This window comes from Heterodontus francisci, chromosome 3 (assembly GCF_036365525.1).
Source record: "Heterodontus francisci isolate sHetFra1 chromosome 3, sHetFra1.hap1, whole genome shotgun sequence".
Classification (NCBI taxonomy): domain Eukaryota; kingdom Metazoa; phylum Chordata; class Chondrichthyes; order Heterodontiformes; family Heterodontidae; genus Heterodontus; species Heterodontus francisci.
In genome coordinates this window covers 45945195-45972312 of record NC_090373.1, presented here as the reverse complement: position 1 = coordinate 45972312, position 27118 = coordinate 45945195, and the positions used below count along the sequence as shown (strand labels likewise).

Sequence of the window (27118 nt, the reverse complement as noted above, 5' to 3'; positions counted from 1 at the left end):
TATTTTTGTATGCACTATGCAATGATTGAATCTGTAAAACTGGATTAGATTATATATTTTCTTGTGGTTTTTGTTTTTGTGTTGTTAGAAGGAGAATGATGTGATGGTCAGTGATAGAGAAAAGGTAAGGTGAGTGAGATTGTTGGTGAATAGGAAGGTGTGTAATATTACTCATCAATTCCTTGTTCATGGAGAGCTTGGGCAGAAAACAGGTATCTATTTTGTAGCCTGCCTTCCTTTCTCTTCCTGTTCTTCGATTCCTGTTACACTTCCTCCTCCATTCATTTTTTTTATTCGTTTGTGGGATGTGGGCATCGTTGGCTAGGCCAGCATTTATTACCCATCCCTAATTGCCTTTGAGAAAGTGGTGGTGAGCTGCCTTCTTGAACCGCTGCAGTCCTCGGGGTGTAGGCACACCCACATTGCTGTTAGGAAGAGAGTTCCAGGAATTTGACCCAGCGACTGTGAAGGAACGGCGACATAGTTCCAAGTCAGGATGGTATTTGGCTTGGAGGGGAACCTGCAGGTGGTGATGTTCCCATGCACCTGCTGCCCTTGTCCTTCTAGGTGGTAGAGGTCATGGGTTTGGAAGGTGCTGTCTAAGGACCCTTGGTGAGTTGCTGCAGTGCATCTTGTAGATGGTACACACTGCTGCCACTGTACACCGGTTGTGAAGGGAGTGAATGTTTAAGGTGGTAGATGGGGTGCCGATCAAGCGGGCTGCTTTGTCTTGAATGGTGTCGAGCTTCTTGAGTGTTGTTGGAGCTGCACCCATCCAGGAAAGTGGAGAGTTTTCTACCACACGCCTGACTTGTGCCTTGTAGATGGTGGACAGCATTGGGGAGCCAGGAGGTGAATTACTTGCCGCAGAATTCCCAGCCTCTGACCTACTCTTGTAGCCACAATATTGATGTGGCTGCTCCATTCCTCCTCCTTCTCTTGCTCCTGCTCCTCGACATCTTACCTGATAGGTGGTGACAAGGGCTTTGCCCTCATAATGACCAGGTTGTGTAGCAAACAGCATACTATCACAGTTCTTGATACCCACTCAGCTGAGCACTACAGAGCTCCACTAGAGCATTCCAGGCAGCAGAAGCATTGTCTGACAATGCAATGGTGTGTTCTATAAGGTTACTGGTGGCAGCATGGCACGCATTGCAGATCTGCTGTGCAGGTGTACAAGGATTCAGGACTGGAGTCATGAGCCATATCACGTGTGGATAACCCTTGTCATCCAGTAGCCAAACTTTGACTTGCCAAGGTGGGTAAAATACAGAGGGCTGCTACAGAATGAAGGAATTGTGACTACTGTAGGATACTGGACATTGACCGGCATTTTGCGCTACCTATGGTTGCACACCAGCTTCACATTGAGGGAATTGGATCCCTTTCTATTCAGGAAAATGGCCGAGTTCAGATGAGGTACACACAATGTGCGTGCAGTCAATAGCATCCTGAACCATAAGGAAGCCTGCAATTCATGCAAACCCTTGTGCTTGCTCCACCTGCTTGTCTCTGGCAAGAGAGAATGAGATGAAGCTTTCTCTCTGTGTATGGACAGCCTCAGTGACCTCCCTTATGCAGCATGGCATTGCAAACTGCGAGATGTTGCTCATATCTTCAGCAATAAAGTTAAGAGCCATGATCACCTTAACAGCCACAGGCAATGCTGCCCTTTCTCTGCCTTGAGCTTTCAGTTGTGGCTGCAGCAGCTGGCAGATTTTAGTCACAACCTCTGTTGTGATGCTTGATGTCTCAAGCATTGGGCCTCACTGAAGTTGAGGTAAGAGAATCTCTCCCAAAAGATAGATATGGCCTCCTTCTATCTTTTGGAGCCCTTCTCCCCTCCTCCTCCCTCTCCCTCTGTGTGGCCTCTACTCATTTTCCCAGTCATCTTCAAAACCCAGAGGAAGCCGTCCCGGACAACTCATGCCTGGAAGAACTTGTTTCAGCATAAGCTCTTAAATTAACAGAAAAGTACTTCAGCACCAGCCAGACCACTCCCTGTAGACTATGCAATTTTAGTCAAGTATAGGAAAGCTTCAAAAATACAGAGGGGGAATTTTATGCTCTCCCCTGGGTGGGTTTGGAGGCAGGGCGAGCGTGGCGGAGGGTCCGTCACCTTCCCACCTTCGCTGAAATTTAGTCCAGGGTGGGAAGGCCTGTGAACGGGCTTCCCACCCCGCTGCCAATTGAGGCCCCTAACCAAGCAATTAACTTCTAATTCAGGGCCTCTTTCCGCATCAACCAGAATTAATTATCCATGCGGCAGGTGGCCTAGTTGGCATTCAGGAAGCAAAGCACGGAAAACTGTGTGGGCTGCTTCCTAGCTCCGGGGTCAGTGGGGGGGAAGGGGTCCTTCATTAAAAGGCACAGTGCCTGAATGAGGGACCTTCCATCGGGGATCGGAGGCTTGCTGAGGGCCACCCCCCACCCTTGCTGCTGACCCCCGCAACCCCGACCCCGCAAGGCCCCTCCCACTCTGACTTACCTGAGGCCTGGCTCCAGTGACACTCTTCAGCCTCCAGTATGGTCACCTCCAGCAGCAGCCACCTGCCTCTGATTCTCAAAGGGTGGAAATTCCAGTGACGGGATCCTAGATCCTATGGAAGGCCTGCCACTGTCCACTTAAGTGCCTGATTTGCACTAAATTTGGCAGGCCTTCCAGAAAAGAGGTGACGCGGGGATCACGGCATTGGTTTCTCCAGATGTTGAGACCCCTGTCACCAGGATAAAGCCCCCCCCATAGAATTACACCAGAAGGCTGGAGAAATAATCTAGCAACCAACCTCTAAGTAGTTCATGATCCCTTTAAATAACGTTGATGTGGTGTCCTTCATGCTGTTTAACATTGTGTTCATCTGTGCAATGTTACGACAGGGCATAGGCTGGAGTATGGAGTTTGAAAGTGGCAGAGCTGGGCTTAGCATTGTACACTGATTGATGTCATAATCTGCCTGCTCTGCATGCTGCCAGGAGTCGTTAGGTACAACCCCATTACCAAGATTATGTTCTGTACGCTTCACATTGCAAATGTGCACACACATCTCAAACCCGGTCTTCGAGTGTTAGATTGCTGCATAGAGCGTAATAAGCGGCACCACAGAACCCAATTTAGCCCCCATTAGATTATTTATAAGTATATTCCTTTCACAACAATATGTGCATCCAGATATGGTCATGTATAGCATTACTAAAAATAGTATGACAATGTATTTTGCATCCTTTGAACCCTAGCAACAAAGAGCACAAGGGATGCTTGTGTGTCCCTAGTTTTCACTGTTGCTAAGGCACTTTGGGTGCACGGAGAAATGTAATGATTTCTTTGCTGCAAGCTGAGGGTGATGCCGACCCTAAATGTCAGTAATGGCCTTGACCCCTGGAAGAAGGGTGGGGGTCAAGATCACAACTGCTAGGTGGGCAGCAATTCCAACCTGCCACACTCCTGGCAGAAGAAAAGGATCGCAGGATCACTGTTTTCATGTCATATCAATATAGGACAGATACATTTTAAAAAATTGACTCAATTCAACATAAACCGATATTATTCTAAACTGAAATCTGATGTGGTTCTTCTGAGCATAATATAACTTGCAAATAAATCAATGGTTTATGAGAAGTTCTTCACATAACATAGGCTAATGTTTGAAATTGCTTTATTCAGCTGTCATTGTTTGTGGTGCTGTTTTCCCAACCATGGCTTGTTATTGAACAAATATAGTAATAGTTATCAAAATTGATATTTATGATTGTATTTGAATGAATTGATGTTAAATGTCATTCTTTTTCCCTGCCGACTTCTGACAATACTGACTCTTGCTGGGGGTACAGTTTCATCAGTGCCAATAGCCATTTGATGCATTAAGCCTCAGAACCCTAGCCTAGGGAGGGACAAATGCAGCAAGGCTTTCTGCTCCTGCTTGCTATCCTAGTATTTGTATGTGTTCATGCGTGCGAGTGTACATGTGTGAGCATGTGTGTGAGTATGAGTGCAAATGTGAATGCGTGTGAGTGCAACTGTGGTTGGAATTTGTTCCCAGCCTGATGTCAGGTTCCGTGGCCGGGGAGTGGGGGGTCCCGGGAGATCGGAGCAGCAGAGGCCCGCCATGGAGCCCGACGCCGGGATTGCCGAGCCCGATCTTCCAGGCGGCAGGGAAGCTCTGTGGCGGCACCTCCAGCGCTCTGCAGCAGGACCATGTTTTAAATATTGAAATTACCTGTTTGCATGCATTTTAAAGGAATTTGCTGCAATCCTACCAGTCGTTTCTAATCTTCAGCTCGACGTGCGGCACTCACGTGCCTTCAGATTTTCATCCTTGAAAAGCTGGTGCCACTGAGACGAGAGTCCTCGGTGCCTGCTAAGGTTGGTAGATAATAACCTGCTCTTATTCGTTTTTGCAGCAAACTCGGACGTTTGCATTAAAATTAAGTAGCCAGAAATGAGGGAAGGTGTTGGGAGGTGCTGGTTTGGAACTCTACATCCATTAATCATGTATCGGCAAGGCTGGGGGCGGTGGTGGTGGAAGGAGTGAGCTCTGCATGTTTTGCATAGGGTAGCGGGGTAGGGGCAGACTCTGCACCTTTGGAATTGTCTGTAGGGCTAGCAGTCTTTTAAAAATGGCACCAGCTTCTGCTCCCATCTCAGGTGACGCCGTTCACGGCCTTGCTGAGGCCGCCCCGCCACCTGATTGGGGGGCAGCCATGTGCATATGTTACTAAGCTGTTGGACGCAAAATTGCGGCGGCGTGGCGGCGTGCAGACCATGCATGCTGGCTGCCATTTTTTTCACCTCCTGGCGGCGGGACAACAAGATTCAGCCCGATGTGTGTACACATCAGGTGAGGATTAGATGGGTTTGACTGGCCTGCCCTCCACCTGAAGTGGCTGTGAATGCTTTCTGTCTCAGCTCACAAATGAATGACAGTCACCTCGGCAAGAGAATGGAAGGCTGCCCGTGAGTGTGAGACAATACCCCATCCAAAGCAATGTCTTCAAGAAAGACAAGGTGCAAATCAGCAAGAAAATGAACTTTCTTCTGAATGCAAAAGCACACTACAGCAGTTAAGAATAAGTTATATAGTACGTTCACAATAAGGTACATTTTGAATCCATGATCCTGTATTTCAGGAATGCAGGGAATGTGGGTCAGAGGTAAGGCCTGGATACTGTAGGCCAGATTCTCCGGCCTGTGCTCCATGTGAACACAGCTCCTCACTGGGTGTAGTGGGATCATGGAATCACTCCTGTAGTATAGATAACTTCAATGTGATGGGAAAAGCAACTATGATAAATATTACACAGTTTAGAGTGAGATCAATGAAGGAAAAGCAGATCAATACACTGCCTTTCTCAATTATATTCTTTGAAGAATATGTTAGTTGTGGTTGAAAGCACCCAGAAATGTTTGTAAAACCTGCTGTGCAGTAACGTCAGTGTGAGTGTATGTAGATTGTGCACCATTGCATCTCACAAAAGATGAAACAGAAGTGTTCTGCAATGGGAATAGTAATAGATATGTTATAATAATCAATATGTAGAAAAAATGGATTATTTGTTGTGGTTATGCTATAGTAAATAATTCATTAATCAAGTAATCAAAACTTTCAGAAATACATGTAGATTGGATGATTGAAGCAGATATCTAAAAATAGATCTGACCGCCTACTTATTCCATGATAAACAATGATATGCAAAAAGTTATAGTTGCACTCAGAAGTACAGTATATCGATACGATTCCATTAGGGACCGTTAACTTATAAAAAGAGAAAGTTGAATTCCCAGGTATTATTGAAAGAATTATAGAATTACACCACAAAATTTCAGGTATTAAAGAAAAGCTTTACTGTACAAGAGTTGAGCAAAGCAAAACACTACTAACTCAGCACAACAATTTAGAAACACTTATATTTATGAACATACGAGCATACAAATTAGGAGCAGAAGAAGGCCCTTCGGCCCCTCGAGCCTGCTCCGTCATTCAATAAGATCATGTCTGATCTGTTTGTTTTTCGAATTCCACACTCCCATCAACCTCGATAACCCTTGATACCCTTGCCTAACAAGAATCTGTCTACCTCTGCCTTAAAAATATTCAATGACCTCACTTCCACCACCTTCTGAGACAGAGAGTTCCAAAGTCACACAACCCTCTGAGAGAAAAAATGTCTCCTCATCTCTGTCCTAAAAGGGCAACCCCTAACGACCCCTAATTTTAAAACAGTGCCCCATAGTTATGGACTCACCCACAAGAGGAAACATTCTCTCCATATCCACCTAGTCAAGACTGTTCAGGAACTTATAAACTTCTATCAAGTCTCCCCTCTTTCTTCTAAACTCCAGTGAAAACAAGCCCAGTCTGTCCAACCTTTCCTCATAAGACAACCCACTCATTCCAGGTATCAATCTGGTAAACCTCCTCTGATCCGTCTCTGATGCATTTACATCATTCCTTAAATAAGGAGACCAAAACTGCACACAGTATTCAAGATGTGGTCACACCAATGCCTGTATAGCTGAAGCATAACATCCTTACTTTTATTTTCAATTCCTCTCATAATAAAGGATAGCATTCCATTAGCCTTCTTTATTACCTGCTGTACCAGCATACTAACTTTTCGTGACTCCTGCACTAGAATACCTAAATCCCTCTGCACTTCGGAATTCTGCAATCGTTCTCCATTTAAGTAATACCCTGCTTTTTTTTACACTTCCTGCCAAAGTGAACAACTTCATATTTTCTCACATGTTACTGCATCTGCCAGATTTTTGCCCACTCACTCATTCAACCTATCTATATTTTAAACTTAATATCTGATAGAACACTCCTATTTGACTTTTACTTTAACCACAGGAGTTCCCTATACTTTACAGGATCTTGATGGTTTGTTCACTTGTCTTGGGACCAATCCAAAGTGTACCACAGCCCTTAGACTTCAATTTCCTTAATTTCTCATCTGTCTTCTGAGATATGAGATTGAGATCACCTCCTGAATCTGGATTTCCCAGCTTGAACACGGGCCTGCCTCAAAACAGGAACATCGCTGGTTCCCAATGGCCTCTTTGCTCCTGAGTCCAACTTGCTTTTCCAAAAGCCAACTGCTTGTCTGAAGACCAACTGTTTGTGTCATCAAGCACGCAGAACAAAAAAAACAACAGACACCCTTGCATCATCTATCTCCATAGCAATGTGGTACATATGCAATGTCCCAGATAGCAATTGAAATTAATTATTTCCAACTCCAAATCTTCTCTTTGTTCTGGAAAATTATATGAATAATTTAAACCCCTGATTGTGCAGCTGCAGACACACTATCTCCATCAAGAAGTTAAGAGGACTTTCCATTGTTTAGGGTCTTTGCACTTTCCAATATGACCTTGCTAAATAAACATGGGCCACCCTTTGGTTTTAACCATCCTCGGCACGTTTGCCAGCTTCTCAAACCAGGTGTTTTCATTTGGCTTGCATTAAAAAAAACAATTCCCAAATTAAAATTTACCTCGAGAAAATTAATACAAACCATGAACCAGGTGATTGTAACAATATATTACAAGAATAACAGATTTGAAAAGAATAGGTCTTTAGTAAATTCAAATCTGAAACTTACTTTATCTTTAGCAATATAAGAGGTAAAAATAATCTGTGCTTTGTTGCTATAGCAACAAGATTATTTTGAATGATATAGCTATCATCACCAGCTCTGAGCTGCTTTGCCTTAATGGGTAATTAGCACCTCAAGGCTGATAGTGATTGCAATGCCTTAGCAAAATCATGTTGTCACTGTTATTATCAATCATAAGTTTATTAAATACTGTCGTTCAACATTCCCCGCAGTGTTCTTGTCAAAAGGTTTGCGGCATTTCTTTAAAGTTATCACCATTCCAGTAACAATCTTTTTTAGTGCTGAGTCATTCTTTAATGCATATCAGGGTTGAGGAGTAAGTGCATGGTTGAACTTTGGGTTCAATTAGCTGCTCTTAACTGAATTGCTGGCTTCGTACTTTTTGTTCATGCATGGATAAGCCTTCGTTTAGTCACGTAGAATAATAATATATGTGCTTTTCTGCCAGGGAAATGACAGCTTCTTTTCCCTTGAGATAAAATATGTAGATATTCATAGCGTACAGTCAGAAGCCCAGCTATCTATAAGTAATAACTTACATTGAAAGTAATGGATATTTCTTGCACTGAGTAAGAAACGTTTTCTTGGTTTTCTTTTCTAGGTTTAAATGCTCACTAATGAAAATGCTAGCTAATGGTGATTGTTTTTGGTGTTGAATTTGCCAACCTCAAATTTGACAGTGGAATGGCAAGTAACTTGGCAACCAACCATGGTATCTGCGTAATAATATTGGTTTCATAGTTCACAATCATCTAAACCACCTGTTGATTGGTTAAAAGTGTGAAAGGCTTTATGCAGTTGGCTGTGATGTGTCCAGGATAGAGCTTTGATTGATCGCTTGCTAGCAAATCTAATAATTTCAATATACAGATCAGTACATATGGAGACAATATTGATGACATCATGGAAAGCTATGCTCACACTGACAAATAGATTAATAAATTTCCATGAGTGACAAATGCCTTCCTGTCATTATATGACAATGAGGTCTATATATGGAGATGAATTGAAATATTCTTAACAAAATGGTCTAAGTATATACAACATTAAATGAAATAATAAATTTTCATATCTTAACAATGCCCTACTGTTTTTATATGGAAATGGAGGTGATGTGTGAGCATGCATATTGGATGAATAATTGTTGCATGTTTTAGGCAAGTTAATGGCTAAACAGAAAATAATTAAACTGATTCTTGTAAATGCATAACTATAAAATTCCAACTAACAAAGCAACACTCTTGATTCCGGGACCAAACCATAAATTAATTCAAAAAATATGATAGCTTGAGCCTTTGTTTGTGATTAACAACTAAAAACTGCAAATGTTGTAAATCTGAAATACAAACAGAAATTCTAAAAATACACAGCAGATCCACCAACATCAATTAACAGGCAGTTTAGACTATCTTTTTGGGTGTAGATTTTGGGTCTATCGCCAAAATGTAAAACTACCTTTACTCTTTTCAGACCTGCTATGCACTTTCTTGATTCTCTATTCACTGCATCATGATAAGTAATAAATAAGAGGCTAACAACTGCATTAATTGTTTATAAAGGAAGGAAGATTATTTAAGCTATCCTTAAAGTAGCCATTAGCTTATAGCTGGTGAAATCCAGAAGATAATGTCAACCATTGTGCCAGTTTTTTCTAAGCAAGCTTACTTAACTCAGAAGATTCATTGTTAGCTATAGTTGAATTGCTGAAAGCTGACTGAAGACTGAGTATAAATTGAGAAGTAAAATGGTCTACACTGGATCATTTTTCTTTACTCAACATCATCCATGCTCTTATAAAGCCTGACTTGATCGATTCTAAGGAAACTGTGTGATATGGCATACATCAAAAATTATGTCATGACACCAGGTTGAGGGAATTTTGCATGATGTCTGCTGCTGCTGTGTCCTAGAAAGCCCGAGGCCCTGTGGTTCATTTTCTCCAAGCTATAACATTGTTCTTCATGATGCATTTCCCGATGTCAATTAGATCCATTCTTCAACTTTAATGGAGTTTGTAAGTCATATAAGATAGTCCATCACAGTTTTTGCAATTTAGTCTTATTACTTTTTCAAGTTTTCTATTTTGACGCTCAGGCCATCAGCACAGTTAGCCAATAATCAATGTACTTCCAAACAAAATGTTTGTACCAATTTATATCCAAGAGTCTAAACACTGGCAAAATACAGCAGTTCCATTCATTAATTCTGATGGTTGCAATCATTGCCTTAAACATTCACAGTTTAAAAGTAATGTCACTTATACTTTTAGGTTTTACCTAGATAGTTTTTGTTTGCCCTAAGTCAAAAACTGTTCTTATAAATGAGATCCCCCTCCCTATGAACTGGAGAGTGACAAATATGCCCAACATCTGATAATGTATTGTTGCCTCAGGTCAAACATACTGGACAGGGCACAAATCTTCTGATTTGCCAGAAGAGGTAAAATTCTATCTCTTGTCTTAGGCTATACATTATGGAAAAGATTTGTTAAAAATAATAGTAGTAATTAGGCTGGTTACAATAGTCTGCAGAACATAACAATTCCAGCTTTGATTTAGGAAATAATAGGGGCACCCCTTCACGAATTCTATCAGCCAATATTGGACCTGCAATAGCTTCCTTTAACAATAGTTCACAAAATTTGTGTTGAGCTTGACTGCAGGAGTGTTGCCGACCAAAGGTGGAAAAGGTGGAGCAAGAATATGAAGGGGAGTTAAATTGGTGAGCTCCAGAAAGGACAGGTTCAAATTTGTGGTCAGAATGAATGTGTTTGGCTCAGTTATCTCTTTAGCTTTCAATGCCACTGTCAGCAAAGTCTCCAGACAGGTTTTCTTTTTTGCTACATTCATTGGAACAGAGTCCACAACAGAGCCCAGTTGACACAAAGGGTCATGCAGCTGTTGTACAGAGTTCCTGGTTTAAAAAAAACAAATCAATCACAAAAGTATTCCAGTTAAAAAGGAATAAAATGTAGTCAGTGATACAGTAGGGAAAAATTCTGTACACGTTTTCAAACAAAACTTGCTTTCTAACTGTAATACAATCCTAAAAACACAATACTCAAGAGGTTACAGAGGATGAAATAAATAAAATGCACACGGACTCCTGCATACAATGTTATTGCTTTTACTTTAAATTGACCACTCAGCTCATCTCTCATTTCAAACAGAATATATGCAATACACATTTTTCTTCCTTTCAGATGTTGATGCATCTGCTGTTTCCAACCGTTAGTTTATTCTTCAAATTTCCAACCGTCAGTTTTTTTAAAATCATATAATTGTAGTGCCACAATCAACAATTTAGACTTTATATAGTGTTTTGTGTAGAAATACAGATGATCTTTTTTCTGCATTTGTTCAGTTGTTAAATATTCCTTTAAATTTTTCTGCAGTTCAGCACTTCTTATGTTTTAAAAACTAGGCATGCCCACTGCCATGTCATCTTTAATATTAATAAAGCATTTAATTTTCTTCATGTTGCAACCTTGAGAACATTTTTCATCTTTACATTTATTGATACCTATAGCTATCAAACCTCTGCTGAAGAGTCAAGGCCTGTGTTATGCGACAAGCTGCTCTATTGGAAATAAGCAAGAAGTTCCCAAGTTCAAGAATCTTGAACTGCACTGCATTATTCTGATCCAAGTGAAGGTACAAAAATTATTAACTGTTGTTATATATTGCATTTTAAATGTTTCAGGTCCCCCAGGATGAATGGGGAGGATATCCATTGGGAGGCAAAGATGAGGAGATTCCTTGCCGAAGGATGAGAAGTGGCAGCTATATTAAAGCAATGGGAGATGAAGAAAGTGGTGAATCTGACACAAGCCCAAAAGGTTCACCAAAAGCTGCTAGTCTTCATGAAACACTAATGAAAGCTGCTGGTCAAAAAGTAGATAATCAGAAGTAAGCATTCATTTCATTATCTGTTTGCTTCTGTGAGGAAGTGCAGCATTGGATCAGAGTGTGTGGAGTGTTGGGGAGGGTTGGGAGAGTAGTTATTGCACCCCATGCTTCTCATTAGGTTAAATGTCTGAAGTAGATATATGTAATAGCTCACAACCAGGAGTGTGCTGTAAGGAAAGAAAACTTTGAGATTCCGATGATGTTATAAAATTGCAAGTGCAAATTCTGAGTAGTATATGAATACAACTGAGTCCCAAGGGCAGTTGCAGCTGAAACTTCCGTTTATCTATGATTGTCAACTGTAGTGTACTGTGTTCAGTTCTGGGCAGCAAACATTAGGAATGATATATCGATCTTGCAGCACAGATTCTCTAGAATACTAGAGCTAAAAGAGTTAAATTATGAAGACAGGTTGCATAGACTGTGCTTGATTTCTTTGAATGTAGAAGATTTAGGGGTGACCTAGCTGAGGCGATTAAGATAACTAAAGGATTTGATAGGGTAGATAGAGGGCTGGATTTTGTGTAGGAGGCGGGGTTTCCAGCAGGGATCCTGCCTCCATGAGCTGCCAGCCAATCAGAGGGCCGGTAGCTCAGCAGTATTGGCAGTGCCACCAGGAGCAGTGGCAGCTGCCGGTACTGCAGAGACCTCGGACCCAGGCCCAGCGCTGGAACCCTGAACCAGAGGTCGGTGAGGTGGGATCGCCTGGGCCAGTCAGGATGTGGAGGGGGCGGGGGTGGATGGAGACAAGGGGGTGGTCATGCAGTCCGGGGGAGAGGGGTCCCAGGGAGGTGCAATGGTGTCAGGTGGGGGTCCTCCGTGGGCCAGAGATTTCCACGGAGGAGGGAACCCTCCCAAAGCCCACAGGAGGGCGCCTCGCTTTACAAAGCACCCTCCCTGCATGACAGAGCCCCCCCCCCTCCCACCACCACCACTGGTAAGATCCCCGCAGTGGTGGGAAGAGGCCCTTAATTGGCCATTAATTGACTACTTAGGGCCTCAATTGGCCTCTGGGTAGGAAGGCAGTCTTTGGCCTATCCCGCCCCCGGTAAGATCGCTGGGTGACAGGGATGCAACAGGCCCTCCGCCCCTCACCACCTGTCGCGATTCTCCGTGCCCCCTCGCCCCCAGCCCCACCTCAGGGGGAAACAAAAAATCCAGCGCAGAGAAAAACTATTTCATCTGATGGGGGGAGTCCAGAATGAGTCGACATAATCTTAAAATTAGAGCTAGGCAGTTCAGGGATGATATCAGGTGGAAATCTGGAACACCTCCGCCCCAAAAAGCTGTTGAGGCTAGGTTAATTGAAACTTTCAGAACTGAGATCAATAGATTTTGGTTAGGCAAGAGTATCATGTTACATGGAGCTAATGCATATAAATGGAGTTAAGATACAAATCAGCCATGATCTAATTGAATGGCAGAACAGTCTCAAGGGCCTGCATGGCCTACCGCTGTTTCGATATTCCTATGTGCTAGTGGAATTGGGCTTTAGCTTTCTGATGAAGGCACTCAGAACAACCATATGATTTATACCATGTTGCATGATAGAGGGTATGTGGCACATGGTCCACTGAAAATTGCATATGGGGTATATGGTATGTGGTGCCCAATGTATGATACACAGTATGTGGTATGCAGTGGCTGTAAGGAAATAGAGACAGCAGACAATAATGTAGAAAATGTGTTTATTTTTAAATCCAATACCTGACTCCTATTTGCCTTCAGTGTTGCTGTGTTTGTGCAAGTGGATGAGTTAAATTGAGTGATAGCAGTAGCCAATCATGCACTAAAGTAGATCCATTATTGCCAAAAGACCAACTTGTGTGAGGTATCAGTTGTGAAAGTTGCTGGTATTGCTTTCTCACATTGAGACAATGAGCACAGGAAACAAGATCCTACTAATGTTTCAGAGCTGCAAATCTGAACTGCTGAAAGAAGGCAGTGATTGAATTTTTTGAGTTGTCTTTATTTAACACTTCGGTGAGCTCAACATGGCATATAATTAGTCAGGGAAAAGGTGGTGTTTATTTTAATGATGGATTTGATGAAAATCTGTGATAAATATTTTGTGTGCATTTATGCATTTTCATCTAAAAACACTAAGAGCTGGAGTATCAAAACAGAAAATAGTGGCGAATGCATATCAACATCAGAAAGGAAAAATGGAAGTTAACGTTTTGGGAAGGATCTATTATCAAACTGTGCATTTCCAACTTTTTGTTTTTATTTTAGGATGCCTTTACACTGAGGCTGCAGTTGTTGTGTAAATGCAACCTAAACCTAGAGCTGGAACGCAACCTGACACTGTAGATGTCTCACTGCATTTCATTTCACATTGAGACTCAATTTACACAAGACAGGTTTAACATGCTGCAAACCAATGACATTAAACTTTGAAATAAAAACAAGAAATGCTGGAAATACTCAGCAGGTCTGGCAGCATTTGTGGAGAGAGAAGCAGAGTTAACGTTCCAGGTCAGTGAACCTTCATCAGAACTGACAAATATTAGAAATGTGGAAGGTTTTAAGCAAGTAAAGTGGGGCGTGGGGCAAGAGATAATGAAAGAGAAGGTGTTGATAGGACAAAGTCACAGAGAATAACTGACCAGAAGGCCATGGAACAAAGGTGAACGGTATGTTAATGGTGTGCTGAAAGACAAAGCATTAGTACAGAGAGGGTGTGAATTGACTGTAAAGCACAAAGCACTCCAAGCACTCCAAGTACATACATTAAAAAAAAATTGAAAAACAGTAACTGCGGGTAGGCACAGTAGAAACAAACTAACCAAACTAAAAAACTAAAATAAAATAACCAAATAAAAAAGAAAAAAGAAAAAATAACGAAACATAAAAAGGGGGGGGGGACGTCATATTCTGAAATTACTGAATTCATTAAACTTTAAACACATTAAACTTTTGACAGTGAACGCATCTGTAGATATCCAGCATTCATGGTTTTTCTTTTTGTGTCTATACAAGAGACAGTCCACTTTGTTTGGGAAGGGCTGGTTGTCTGCCATTGGAAGATACAATGTTATCCATTTATTTGTTTTCCATAGAAAAGATATGTCATGGTTAGAATTGAAAGATGATAAATACCTCTAGGCAACAGGGTCACTGGAAAATTCATGAACGACATGTTTCTGAGTTAGTTATGGGCAGCCATCTAAGTGGCACAATTCAGTGTTGGCCATGACTTGTTAGCCTAGAGATTAATCCATGAAGCCACCACTTCTAGGATGTTACTTGGACTACTAACAGCCCAATATGGTGCACAGAAAGTGTGCGCACACTCCTGACCGGAAATTTGGCAACTGCAATTACGGGTAAAGACAAAAATTATGTGCCTTTTACCCAAGCTGGAAGTAGGCATTAGGCCCTTTATATATGCAAATAAGGGGCCTATTTTGAGGTTTCATGTCCAAGATTGATTTGCCCGTGCCAGTGCCAGCTGCATGCAAGGGAACCAGTTAGGGGGATCGCCTGTGCTAGGCCTCAATCCAACCAAGAAGGTAAGAAACTTAACTGAATATAGATCCAGGAGGAACAGGAATCCTCAGTCCCGATTCAGACCTGCCACCCAGACCCACTTACCTGATGCCTGCTGTAAATCTAGCAGTGACTGAACTTTTCACTGCTCATTGCCAGCAGGTTCCATTCTAATGATGAGCAAGGCCCAATATCTGGGGTACCTCGGGCCTCACCATTCAGGTGAAAGTACCCTGTGCATCCCCCACTCATCCCTCCCCACCCAATATGGCCAACAATAGGCACGTCCATATTTCTGGGCATATTCTATTTGAACCATATGCACTCTAAATGGTAGCGTAGGGGGAGCTCTGCAAAGAGGTCTGGGGTAGTGGGGGGGTGTCCTGGGTTGTGGGGGCTCTGTGAAGGGGTCTGGTATAACGGGGGGCTCTGTGAGGGGTCCGGGGTCGTGGTGGGGGGGTGTTTCCAGGGTAGTGGGGGCTCTGTGAAGGGGTCCAGGGTAGGGTGGGCTCTGTGAAGGGGGCCGGGGTAGGGGGGAGGCTATGCGAAGGGGGCCGGGGTAGGGGGGGCTATACGAAGGGGTGAAATGTGTGTTTGCGGTTGGTTGTGAGGGTCAGTATGGGGTAGGCAAACAGCTGTGTGATGGGTCTGTGTGATCACACAGCTGGAAAAGAGATTGGGCCTTCATCAAGGTTGGGATCTGAGGTCCATGGGTGACTCCGCTGACAGAATAGGCACATCCTCAGATGCCAAGGCAAGGGGCCTGACGGGTACAGCTATGCGCAAAGAAGTCAAGAGACAAACTCACAACAACACATTTGTAGCCATCCTGGTGTCCATTCACAGACAGTGAAATAAATTCTCACCTTAATGTCTGAGCTCCGTCATGTCCTTTCCATTTGTGGTCCCTGTCTTGCGAACAGATGTAATGTGTGCTAGTGCCCATGGGAGAGCATATGTTAACAAAGGCTCATCACATTGGCATGTTAATGAGGGCTATGGTCACATTGGCATCGCCGTAAGGGGTAAGGGTGAGGTCTGCATCTCATTATTAAGGCATAATGGCACATGGCTTTCAGACAATAAAGCCTCAAGATTTGAACAAAGGATCTTTTAATTATTTAACACAAAAGGTATAATCTGCAACCATGAAACCCAAAGTGTTTCCATGTGGTCTTTTTAATCCGTTTGTGGATGCTCCTACACAGTGTGATCCTGGTGGCAGCAGCTCAGCTGGAGGCAGGCTGCTGATCAGGCCGCCTCTTGGCCTGGGATGACTTTGACAGCCATCCTCTGGCTGTCTGAATCCTGGAGGACCCCAGCTGTTTGGGGCTGTCCTGGACTGCTGCAGGACTCTCCTCAGGCATTGTAGCTGCTGGAGCTGGGCTCACTGGTGAGGGATGAGGAGCCATCTGTCACATACGGTGCACCCTGAGGGGAGCCCCCAGATGAGGCTTTTAGCCGCTCCTCCCTTTGAAGGCTCACTTGAACCTCCCTGCTTACCACAGAAGGACTGCTGAAGTATCCAGGCTCCTGTTCCTTCTCCTCCCTTGCCATTGCTGTGTTGAGCTCATGGTCAAGGCGATGGTGTGCAGGTCTGCACAGATCTGTGATTTCTGACTTTCCATGAGGGTTGCCAACGTCTCGATGGAGGAAGCCATGTGCTCATAGGCCTGAGACATGGCAGCAGTCATGGCATGGATGGACTCCTCCATCGTCTTCTCGTGGCTGGGCATACCTCTGGCATTTCCACCAGATTTTGTCCTATCCCTCTTGCAACTCCAGCTTGCCCTGTGCTGTCGACACCAGAGGCTCATCATCACCCTGGGCCTCAGCACGGACCTGGCCACCCACAGTCCTCCGGATGTCAAAGGCCTTGGCTGTATCAGCCTCCGCCAGCTGCTTTTGTGCGTGTGTGGTGCTCTCACCAGCTTGTGACGCTGATTCTAAAGCCGAATGGGAACCCACCGAGGTGAAAGTATCTGTGCTGGTGGTGGGTGCAGGAGAGTCATGCGATAGCACATCCTCTGAGTCACCCTCCTCCTCAGAAATGGACGTCTGTCCCCCAGTGGCTGCAAACCCCTGCGACTGGCTACCTGCGTGAGAGAACACAAACATATGAGGCTTAGGCTATGCAATTCTCCTGAAGCCTACTAAGCGTTATATGGGTCTCCAACATTGATACACATGCAAACTGGAGACAATCCTCACTCTCCTGTGCAGGGACTCCAATCTTCCCGTCACCTACTAATCGGCCATCCTAGGTGCCCACCAGCTCCAAGGCTTCTTCCTTGCTGGAGGTAAGTGGATGTTCATCTGGGATTCCTCTGCCTGTCTGGGACATCTCCCTCCTATTATGGGCCCTTTTGTCCTGCAAGAGGAAGGATGGAGATGGTAGAGAATGGCACAGAGATCAACATGACATTTCAGTGCTTTTCTGCCCCTCATCCCCTACTGGGGATTCTGATGTCTCTCATGCCGACAGTTGCTGTCATGGGAGTTAAGCGGGCTGAGCAATGAAGGAAGGTGTCCTGTGGCAAAGAGACATCCATGCATCTGTCAGGAAAAGATAAAATCCCCAAGCTACTCAGGCAACGCCGCAGCGCTGATACCCTCTCCCTGACGCACAATCTTTCATGTACTTACATGCATGTCTAAAGTACGCAACTGGTAAGCATCACTCACCTTGACTGAATTCAGGAGGTCATTGACCCTCTTCCTTCACCGGAACCAGTTGCGCTGCGTGACCCCATGGCTGCTGACCTCCTTTATGATCTCCTCCCAGGCTAGCTTGGTCAGGTGGGAGGACCTCTTCTTGCTTTTGTGGGGGAAGAAAACCTCCCACCTCTCCCTTTCAGCCTGAAGGAGAATCTGCAGGGAGGCATCACTGAACCATGGGCCACCCTGTGTCTTTGCTCAGACACCATCTTCTGCCCTCCTGGGGGGATGGGGGGGGTGTGATACAGGACCCAGTTGGACAAAGCTGAAGGCTGCCCCAAGCTGGCAGTGTATTCAGGACACAAGTGAATGCAGGGCTGGCAGGCCGGAGTCATCTGAGGTCATAATCAACATATCGCCTCCTGCCCCCACCACGTGGTTTGGGGCGGGGGGGACCTGCGCCTCCCCTATACAAATGGGCCACCCACTGTATAATCGCGATGGGGCGGGCACCCACGTGACAGATGGGGATGGTGCCATTTACCAGGCCCGCCACCAGGTTCGGCGGCAGGCTCATTAAATTCACCGGACAGGATTTTCAAATGTCAGCGGGGTCAGGACCGGTGCAGACATGACTTAAAAATCACTGTCCCAGAGGGTGTCTCTGGATCCCAATGTCTCCGGAACAGACTCCAATTTTTAAAATGAGGGCCTGGAAAGGGACCTGCTCTCCTCCGATTAATGGCCCATTAAGGGGCAGGGGAGGTCGGGATAGGAATTTTCAAATTGGATTCTGGCGAGCTCGCACAACCTGGTGCATATTCGTGCAGAGCTGTCGGGTTCACTTTGGGGCAAAGGGTAACTATTTTTTTGAGGTTAAAAATTATAGGGCCCTCGGGGACCTTGCACCAGATTATCCGCACTACCTCAGGTTTGGATCTTACAACAACATCTTCTTTTATGCTGCTGGTCTTCTAAGGAGCTGCCTGCCCTCTTCAGCAAGACCGCAGCAGGCTCCATCATTGCTGCCGTCTGCCTTTGCCACTCACACTCTGCAGGCTACTCCGATCTTCTGGAGGCACTCGGCCCCACTAATTAGATGCTGAGTTCACCTCCTGCCCAACCAGGGCATTTACATTTCAAAATAGTGTTGCGCAAGCGACGCAGTTAAGGTGCAGGGCCAGGTCCTGGAAATGATCCGTGCGTCACATTCCCGTCCCCGTTTTGAAAATCCAGCCCACTCTCCCCTATGGAGGAGTGGAACACAGGAACAGGAGCAGGTCATTCAGCCTCTCGCGTCTGTTCCATCATTCCATATCTCCATCTTGCTGCCATGATATAAAAAGCTACCATTTACTGCTTTATTTTGGAGAGATTTCCACACTTTATCACTCTTTGTGTGAAGATAGGGGGCAGGATTTTCCCATGGGCTTTAGGACCCCACCGACAGACAGAAATGGGGTCAGAAGCCTGCGTGGTAAATAGTTACCTGTGATTTTCTCCAAATTGGCCAATTAATAATCAGGCAGGCTGGCCATCCAATTAAATGGTGGATGGGCTCTTGAAGCTGGAGGGCCAATCACAGGCCCAAAATGGAGGCGCCCTCTCTCCAACATTTTCAAATTTAAAATTAAAAAACATATTCAGCAGCTGGGCCATCATTGTGGGACGAAACCGCTCCACGGGGTGGCCTGCAGCTGCTGCTGAACCCAGGCAGGCAGGGGGGCCTCTAAGGCTGCCTGGAGCACTAGGCCTCCAGTCTGCCACCTGGAGACCACCTCCAGGCAGCTAAACTGTCCGCGCCATCTGTGGGGACATGGAGGCCGACTGGAAAATCCCAGTCAGCATCCAACAATAACCCAAAATATGGCTTTAATTGGCTACCCGCCACAAGCAGGTGGGTAGCTCTGTCAGCCCCCCGCCACCACACCACTCCCCACCCCTCCCGTCCTGCCTCCAGGAATATGACCTGGGGGCGGGATGGAACTGGGGAACTAGCATCCGGCCAGCGGTACTATTTTTAATGCTCGCATGCCTCCATTCCCAATCCCAGCGGGCTTAAAAATCCTGCCCATGTTTCCTAACTTCTCTCCTGAATGCCCGGCCTCTGATTTTAAAGTTATGTCTCCTTATCTTAGACTCACCCACCAGCAAAAAAAAATTCTCTATCCTATCAATTCCTTTTAAAATCTTAAAAATCTCTATCAAATCATCCCTTAATCTTTTGTATTCCAGGGAATATTAGCCTAGTTTATTTAATCTCTTCCCATAATCTAACCCTTGGAGCCCTGGTAACATTCTGGTGAACCTGCGTTGCATGTCTTCCAAGGCCCTTAAATCCTTCCTAAAGTGTGATGCCCACAACTGTACACAGTGCTCCAAATGTGGTCTAACCAGCACTTTATATAGCTTAGGCAAAATGCCTTTCCCTTTATATTCTAGGTGCTAGTTATAAAGGTCAATATTCATTTAGCCTTTTTGATTATTTCCTGTACTTGCTTTAATGTACTGTTTACATGGATCCTTAAATCTCTTTAGTTTTCCACTTTTCCTAGCTTTTCGCCATTTAAATAGTACCTGGATCTATCCTTTTATCGGTCCAAATGGATAACCTCATATTTACCTGCATTGAAATTCATCTGCCACGGTTTTGCCCACTCATTTAATCTCGTAGTGTTTCTTTGCAATTTTAAGCTTCTGTCCACACTTCTTACTATTCCACCATTCTTTGTATCAACTGAAAACTTGGATATATAGCTCTCTATTGTGTTACTTAAGTCATTAATAAATTTAGTGAATAATTGAGGCCCCAACACAGATCCTTGTGAGACAGCTCTAGTCACTTCCTTCCAATTCGAGTGCATGCCCCTTATTCCATCGTCTGCCTTCTACCAGCTAACTAATCTCCTCAACAAGTCAATAATTTAGCTTCAATTTCATGAGCTTTAATTTTAGCTGACAGTCACTTATATGGAGTGGGGAGGTCACTTCGGCCTGGAGTTTGGTCTGAGGGCCAGCACACAGCAGAAACAAGGGGCCTGAGGATCGATGGAAATTTGTCCTCAGGCCTCATCAACCTATTTGGTCACACCTCCAAAGGCAACTGATCTGATTGAAGAGATTAATGTTGGGCCTCCTGCCTCCCTAGCAAAAGCTCTCAGATAAGTCCCGGGATGGGGGGATTTGAGCAGGCTATTGTGGGGGGGAGTGATCATGGGGAGAGCACCCTTGCCCCTTTTGACTCGACAGGAATTTTTTTATGAAGACAAAAACATTCATTTATTTTCCCTTGACAGCTGTGGGGAATTCAGAGTGGAGCAGGCCCATCAGCAACTAATTTCTGAATGGAATCCTTTGAAAGGCTGCTAATTTACATATTAAAGGGGCCTAATGCCTATTTTAGATGCCCACCAGAAACCCGGGTGCAATGCATACCAATTTCTACCCCGCAGCATTATAATCGGGCTCTGCGATAGAACAAAAATGGAGTCGTGCCTTTGTTAAATTAGCAGACAAGAAAATTCCATACAAATGTGCCAACGCATTTGTTACTAATGTTACACTGCCCCACTTCAATCCAATTATTTCAGCTTGAGTTACAGAATTACTTTACAAAAGATTACAGTTAGATTTGTAATTTCAATGTTAAAATAATTTGCTTAATTTACTTACAGTTTGAAAGGAGTATCGGTGCTTATCGGATCGAGACCCAACGAGCCAGGCATGTTTTAAAGTTGTTTCTGAATCTCAATATATCAGTCCACTGTTATTTTTCTGAGTTGGTCCAATTCAAATTGATTTAAACTTGAGATGTCCTCTCAGCTATTATTGTCAGATAACACCTGAAGATACCGAATAACGATTTTGTTGCAAGCAAAACAAGTAAAATAATATGAATTTGTGAATCTAGAAGTATAAAGCACTCGTCCTGTCTCCGTGACTGAACTTTCTTTTTGACACAGCTTTCTCTGTGACTCCACTTTGTCTATTCCTCATGTGTTGTCACCACAAAGTCTTAGGAAGTTGGAATAAAAGCTATCTGTATGAGGAACCACTGGGACCATGTGATTTCTTATTTTGAAATTCGGAATCAGACACTGCATTATCTTTGTGCCATATATGAGCGGTCTGAACAATTGCTGAAGGTTCATAGGCTTTAGAATCCATGAGGTCAAGTCAATCAGTAAAGACAATCCCAGCTTTGGAGTTTAGACAAGTAATTAACAAAGCTCCTATCTCATCTCAAAAGCTAAAGCTTAGCTAAAGGGAAAAGACAAAAGAGAAGGAAATAAATAAACAATTGCATTGAGAACAAAACTCAAACTTAAATAAATCTCTACATTATTAATCTCTCAACAAATTTCCATTATACCACATTGTAAATTGCAATTAAAAGAGGAGACAGCCAGAATAAGGACTTTAGGGTGGATCGGAGAGCATTGCAGTAATCAATTCTGGAGGTGACAAAGATAGAGGCGAGTAATATTATACAGATAGAATTAATGAATAGTGGGGAAATAGAACCAGAAACTTAGCTCATTTTTGGACAGGACAGTTTTTTTTATTCATTCTTCGGATGTGGGCGACGCTGGCCAGGTCAGCATTTATTGCCCATCCCTAATTGCCCTTGAGAAGGTGGTGGTGAGCCGCTTTCTTGAACTGTCGCAGTCCATGTGGGGTAGGTATACCCACAGTGCTGTTAGGACGGGAGTTCCAGGATTTTGACCCAGCGACAGTGAAGGAATGGCGATATAGTTCCAAGTCAGGAAGTTGTGTGACTTGGAGGGGAACCTGCAGGTGGTGATGTTCCCAAGCATTTGCTGCCCTTGTCCTTCTGTGTGTTAGAGGTCGTGGGTTTGGAAGGTGCTGTCTAAGGAGCCTTGGTGCGTTGCTGCAGTGCATCTTGTAGATGGTACACACTGCTGCTACTGTGCCTCGGTGGTTAAGGGAGTGGATGTTTGTAGATGGGGTGCCAATCAAGCGGGCTGCTTTGTCCTGGATGGTGTCGAGCTTCTTGAGTGTTGTTGGAGCTGCACCCATCCAGGCAAGTGGAGAGTATTCCATCACACTCCTGACTTGTGCCTTGTAGATGGTGGACAGGCAGTTTAAAACCAGTCCTGGCACCAGGTTATATTTTAATCTGCATTGCTTGTTCTAAAATAAAATTCCAATTGGCACTCAGCCAGCACAGAATACATGACACATAGGCCGGGACGTTGTGAGGCTGCATAAGGCAGGGTCAGAGGTGGGGTGGCACAGAGTATTGCAATGGATGGTGGGGTGGGCAGCAGGGCGGGGGTTCCATCGCCCAGTGATCTTCCCGGGTGCAGGATAGGCCGATGATGGCCTTCTTGCCCAGAGGCCAATTGAGGCCCTTAAGTGGCCTACTAACGGCCAATTAGGGCCTCTTCCCGCTGCCGTTGGGATCTTATCAACGGCAGGAGTGGCCTCCGCCAAACAGGGAGGGTGCCTTGCAAAATGAGGCCGCCTTCCTGCGGGCTTGGCGGGGGTCCCTCCTTCATGGGCAATTTGTGGCCCATGGAGGACCCCCACCAGGAACAACTTTACCCCCCGGGATCCTCCTCCCCCTCCCCCTGGACTGCATGGCCACCCCCCCCACTCGCCAGGGACAACCCCGCTTCATTAACCTCTGTTCCAGGGTTCCAGCGCTGGGCCCGGGTCCAAGGCCTCTGCGGTACCAGCAGTGGCCATCGCTCCCAGTGGGGCTGCCATTAACTGCTGAGCTGCCAGCCCTCTGATTAGCCGGCAGCTCTTGGAGGTGGGATCCCCGCAAGGGACAGGCATCACGCTTCCTGAAACTTCGATTCAAATAGACTGGAGGATCGCTCCGAGCGGCCAGGAAAGGGCAGAGGCGGGGCTCCACCACCACCACCTCCCCCCCCCAGCCCCCCCACTGGCCTTTTCAGCCTGGCACCAGGAGCCCCACCTCCAGCACAAAATCTAGCCCATATAGTGCAGCAAAGACTTTAGACGTGAAATCAAACAACAATGAGCAAATTGAAAGTAAGTTAGCATTGTTTAGTGCTTGTGCTGTCCAGAGATCACTGTAGTAAATACTCCATGCCAGTTTTAACTGGATTAGGGTGGCTGTTCTGTTGCAGAAAATAAATAGTTCTGTATACATAGGATTTTATTGTCAAGTGTAAGGCCTATATTTTTGGTGATTCCAATTACATATTAGCTCACACACGTACTTCTTTGGCCTTCTTGTCTCGAGAGACAATGGGTAAGCGCCTGGAGGTGGTCAGTGGTTTGTGGAGCAGCGCCTGGAGTGGCTATAAAGGCCAATACTAGAGTGACAGACTCTTTCACAGGTGCTGCAGAAAAATTTGTTTGTCGGGGCTGTTGCACAGTTGGCTCTCCCCTTGCGCCTCTGTCTTTTTTCCTGCCAACTACTAAGTCTCTTCGACTCGCCACACTTTAGCCCCGTCTTTATGGCTGCCCGCCAGCTCTGGCGAACGCTGGCAACTGACTCCCACGACTTGTGATCAATGTCACAGGATTTCATGTCGCGTTTGCAGACGTCTTTAAAGTGGAGACATGGACGGCCGGTGGGTCTGATACCAGTGGCGAGCTCGCTGTACAATGTGTCTTTGGGGATCCTGCCATCTTCCATGCGGCTCACATGGCCAAGCCATCTCAAGCGCCGCTGTAGTGTGTATAAGCTGGGGATGTTGGCCGCCTCGAGGTCTTCTGTGTTGGAGATATGGTCCTGCCACCTGATGCCAAGTATTCTCCGGAGGCAGCGAAGATGGAATGAATTGAGACGTCGCTCTTGGCTGACATACGTTGTCCAGGCCTCGCTGCCATAGAGCAAGGTACTGAGGACACAGGCTTGATACACTCGGACTTTTGTGTTCTGTGTCAGTGCGCCATTTTCCCACACTCTCTTGGCCAGTCTGGACATAGCAGTGGAAGCCTTTCCCATGCGCTTGTTGATTTCTGCATCTAGAGACAGGTTACTGGTGATAGTTGAGCCTAGGTAGGTGAACTCTTGAACCACTTCCAGAGCGTGGTCGCCAATATTGATGGATGGAGCATTTCTGACGTCCTGCCCCATGATGTTCGTTTTCTTGAGGCTGATGGTCAGGCCAAATTCATTTCAGGCAGCCGCAAACCTGTCAATGAGACTCTGCAGACACTCTTCAGTGTGAGATATTAAAGCAGCATCGTCAGCAAAGAGGAGTTCCCTGAAGAGGACTTTCCGTACTTTGGACTTCGCTCTTAGACGGGCAAGGTTGAACAACCTGCCCCCTGATCTTGTTTGGAGGAAAATTCCTTCTTCAGAGGACTTGAACGCATGTGAAAGCAGCAGGGAGAAGAAAATCCCAAAAAGTGTGGGTGTGAGAACACAGCCCTGTTTCACGCCACTCAGGATAGGAAAGGGCTCTGATGAGGAGCCACCATGTTGAATTGTGCCTTTCATGTTGTCATGGAATGAGGTGATGATACTTAGTAGCTTTGGTGGGCATCCAATCTTTTCTAGTAGTCTGAAGAGACCATGTTTGCTGACGAGGTCAAAGGCTTTGGTGAGATCAATGAAAGCAATGTAGAGGGGCATCTGTTGTTCGCGGCATTTCTCCTGTATCTGACGAAGGGAGAACAGCATGTCAACGGTGGATCTCTCTGCACGAAAGCCACACTGTGCCTCAGGGTAGACGCGCTCGGCCAGCTTCTGGAGCCTGTTCAGAGCGACTCGAGCAAAGACTTTCCCCACTATGCTGAGCAGGGAGATTCCACGGTAGTTGTTGCAGTCATCGCGGTCACCTTTGTTTTTGTAGAGGGTGATGATATTGGCATCGCGCATGTCCTGAGGTACTGCTCCCTCGTCCCAGCACAGGCATAGCAGTTCATGTAGTGCTGAGAGTATAGCAGGCTTGGCCCTCTTGATTATTTCAGGGGTAATGCTGTCCTTCCCAGGGGCTTTTCCGCTGGCTAGAGAATCAATGGCATCACTGAGTTCCGATTTTGTTGGCTGTATATCCAGCTCATCCATGACTGGTAGAGGCTGGGCTGCATTGAGGGCAGTCTCAGTGACAACATTCTCCCTGGAGTACAGTTCTAGGTAGTGTTCAACCCAGCGGTCCATTTGTTTGCGTTGGTCAGTGATTATGTCCCCTGATTTAGATTTGAGGGGGGCGATCTTCTTGATGGTTGGCCCAAGAGCTCTCTTAATGCCATCATACATTCCTCTGATGTTTCTGGTGTCGGAGGCCAGCTGAATACGACTGCATAGGTGTTGCCAGTAGTCATTTGCGCAGCGCCTGGCTGTTCTTTGTGCAGCGCTTCTGGCTGCTTTAAGTGCTACGGATGTTAACTCGCTGGGGGCTTTCTTGTAGTTCAACAGTGCAATGCGCTTAGCAGCTATCACAGGTTCCAGCTCTTCATTATGAGATTGAAACCAGTCTGCATTTCTCTTCGTACTTTTGCCGTAGGTGGTCAAAGCTGACTCATAGATGGCATCTCTGATGTGGGCCCACTTGGTCTCAGCATCCCCTGTGGGAGTGTTTTGAAGGGCTGTTACAAGTGAATTTTGAAATTTTTGTAACAGCTTTGGTTAAAAAATCTGCTCGTGTTGATGCACGGGTGGCCCTTCTGCTTGGAATGATGCAACTTCTTTGGTCTGAGTCTAACCTTGCTGCACACCAGGGAGTGGTCGGTGTCGCAGTCCGCACTTTGGAAGCTGTGTGTGATTTGAACACTGTTTAAGGCGGCTCGCCTTGTGACAATGAGGTCTAGCTGGTGCCAACGACGTGATCTTGGGTGCCTCCATGAAACCTGGTGACAGGGTTTAGTGTGAAAGAACGAGTTGGTGATGCAGAGGTTATGATAGGTACACAACTCAAGCAGTCTCTGCCCGTTCTCATTCATCCTTCCAACGCCATAGCGCCCAAGGCAGGAGGGCCATGAGTCATGGTCGGCCCCAACCCTGGCATTAAAGTCCCCCAGCAGGAATAGGTGTTCGGTGTTGGGGATGCTGCTAATGATGTTATGGAGTTCCTCGTAGAACTGATCTTTAGCTTCATGTGGGAAGCAGAGTGTTGGAGCATAGATGCTGAGTAGGTGTACTGGACCAGAGGTGGTGAGCAGTCGGATGGACAGTATGCGTTCCGAGCCATTTGAGGGAGGCTCTATCATGCTGAGCAAGGAGTTTCTGATGGCGAAGCCCACTCCATGCTGTCTTGGTTCTTCAGGATCCCTGCCCTGCCAGAAGAAGGTGTAGTCTTGCTCTGCTAGAGATCCACTCGCGGGGAGGCGTGTCTCCTGAAGTGCTGCAATGTCTACATTGAGTCTACTGAGCTCGTTGTTAATGATGGCGGTCTTCCAAGAATCGTTGATTTGTGTAAGGTCTTCCGACAGGCCAGGACACATAGTTCTGATGTTCCAGCTTGCAAAGCGAAGGGCTGGTACCTTCTTTC

At 45.4% G+C, this 27118-nt stretch overlaps 1 protein-coding gene across 1 annotated transcript in view; it reads left to right on the top strand.

Annotated features, from left to right (window-relative positions):
* Nucleotides 1–27118, top strand: part of dlgap2a (discs, large (Drosophila) homolog-associated protein 2a) — a 1214142-nt gene that overhangs the window by 1046331 nt on the left and 140693 nt on the right. The window contains exon 8 of the mRNA XM_068021937.1: nucleotides 11323–11528. Coding sequence (XP_067878038.1) covers nucleotides 11323–11528 — 206 coding nt within the window. The remainder of the gene's footprint in view (nucleotides 1–11322; nucleotides 11529–27118) is intronic.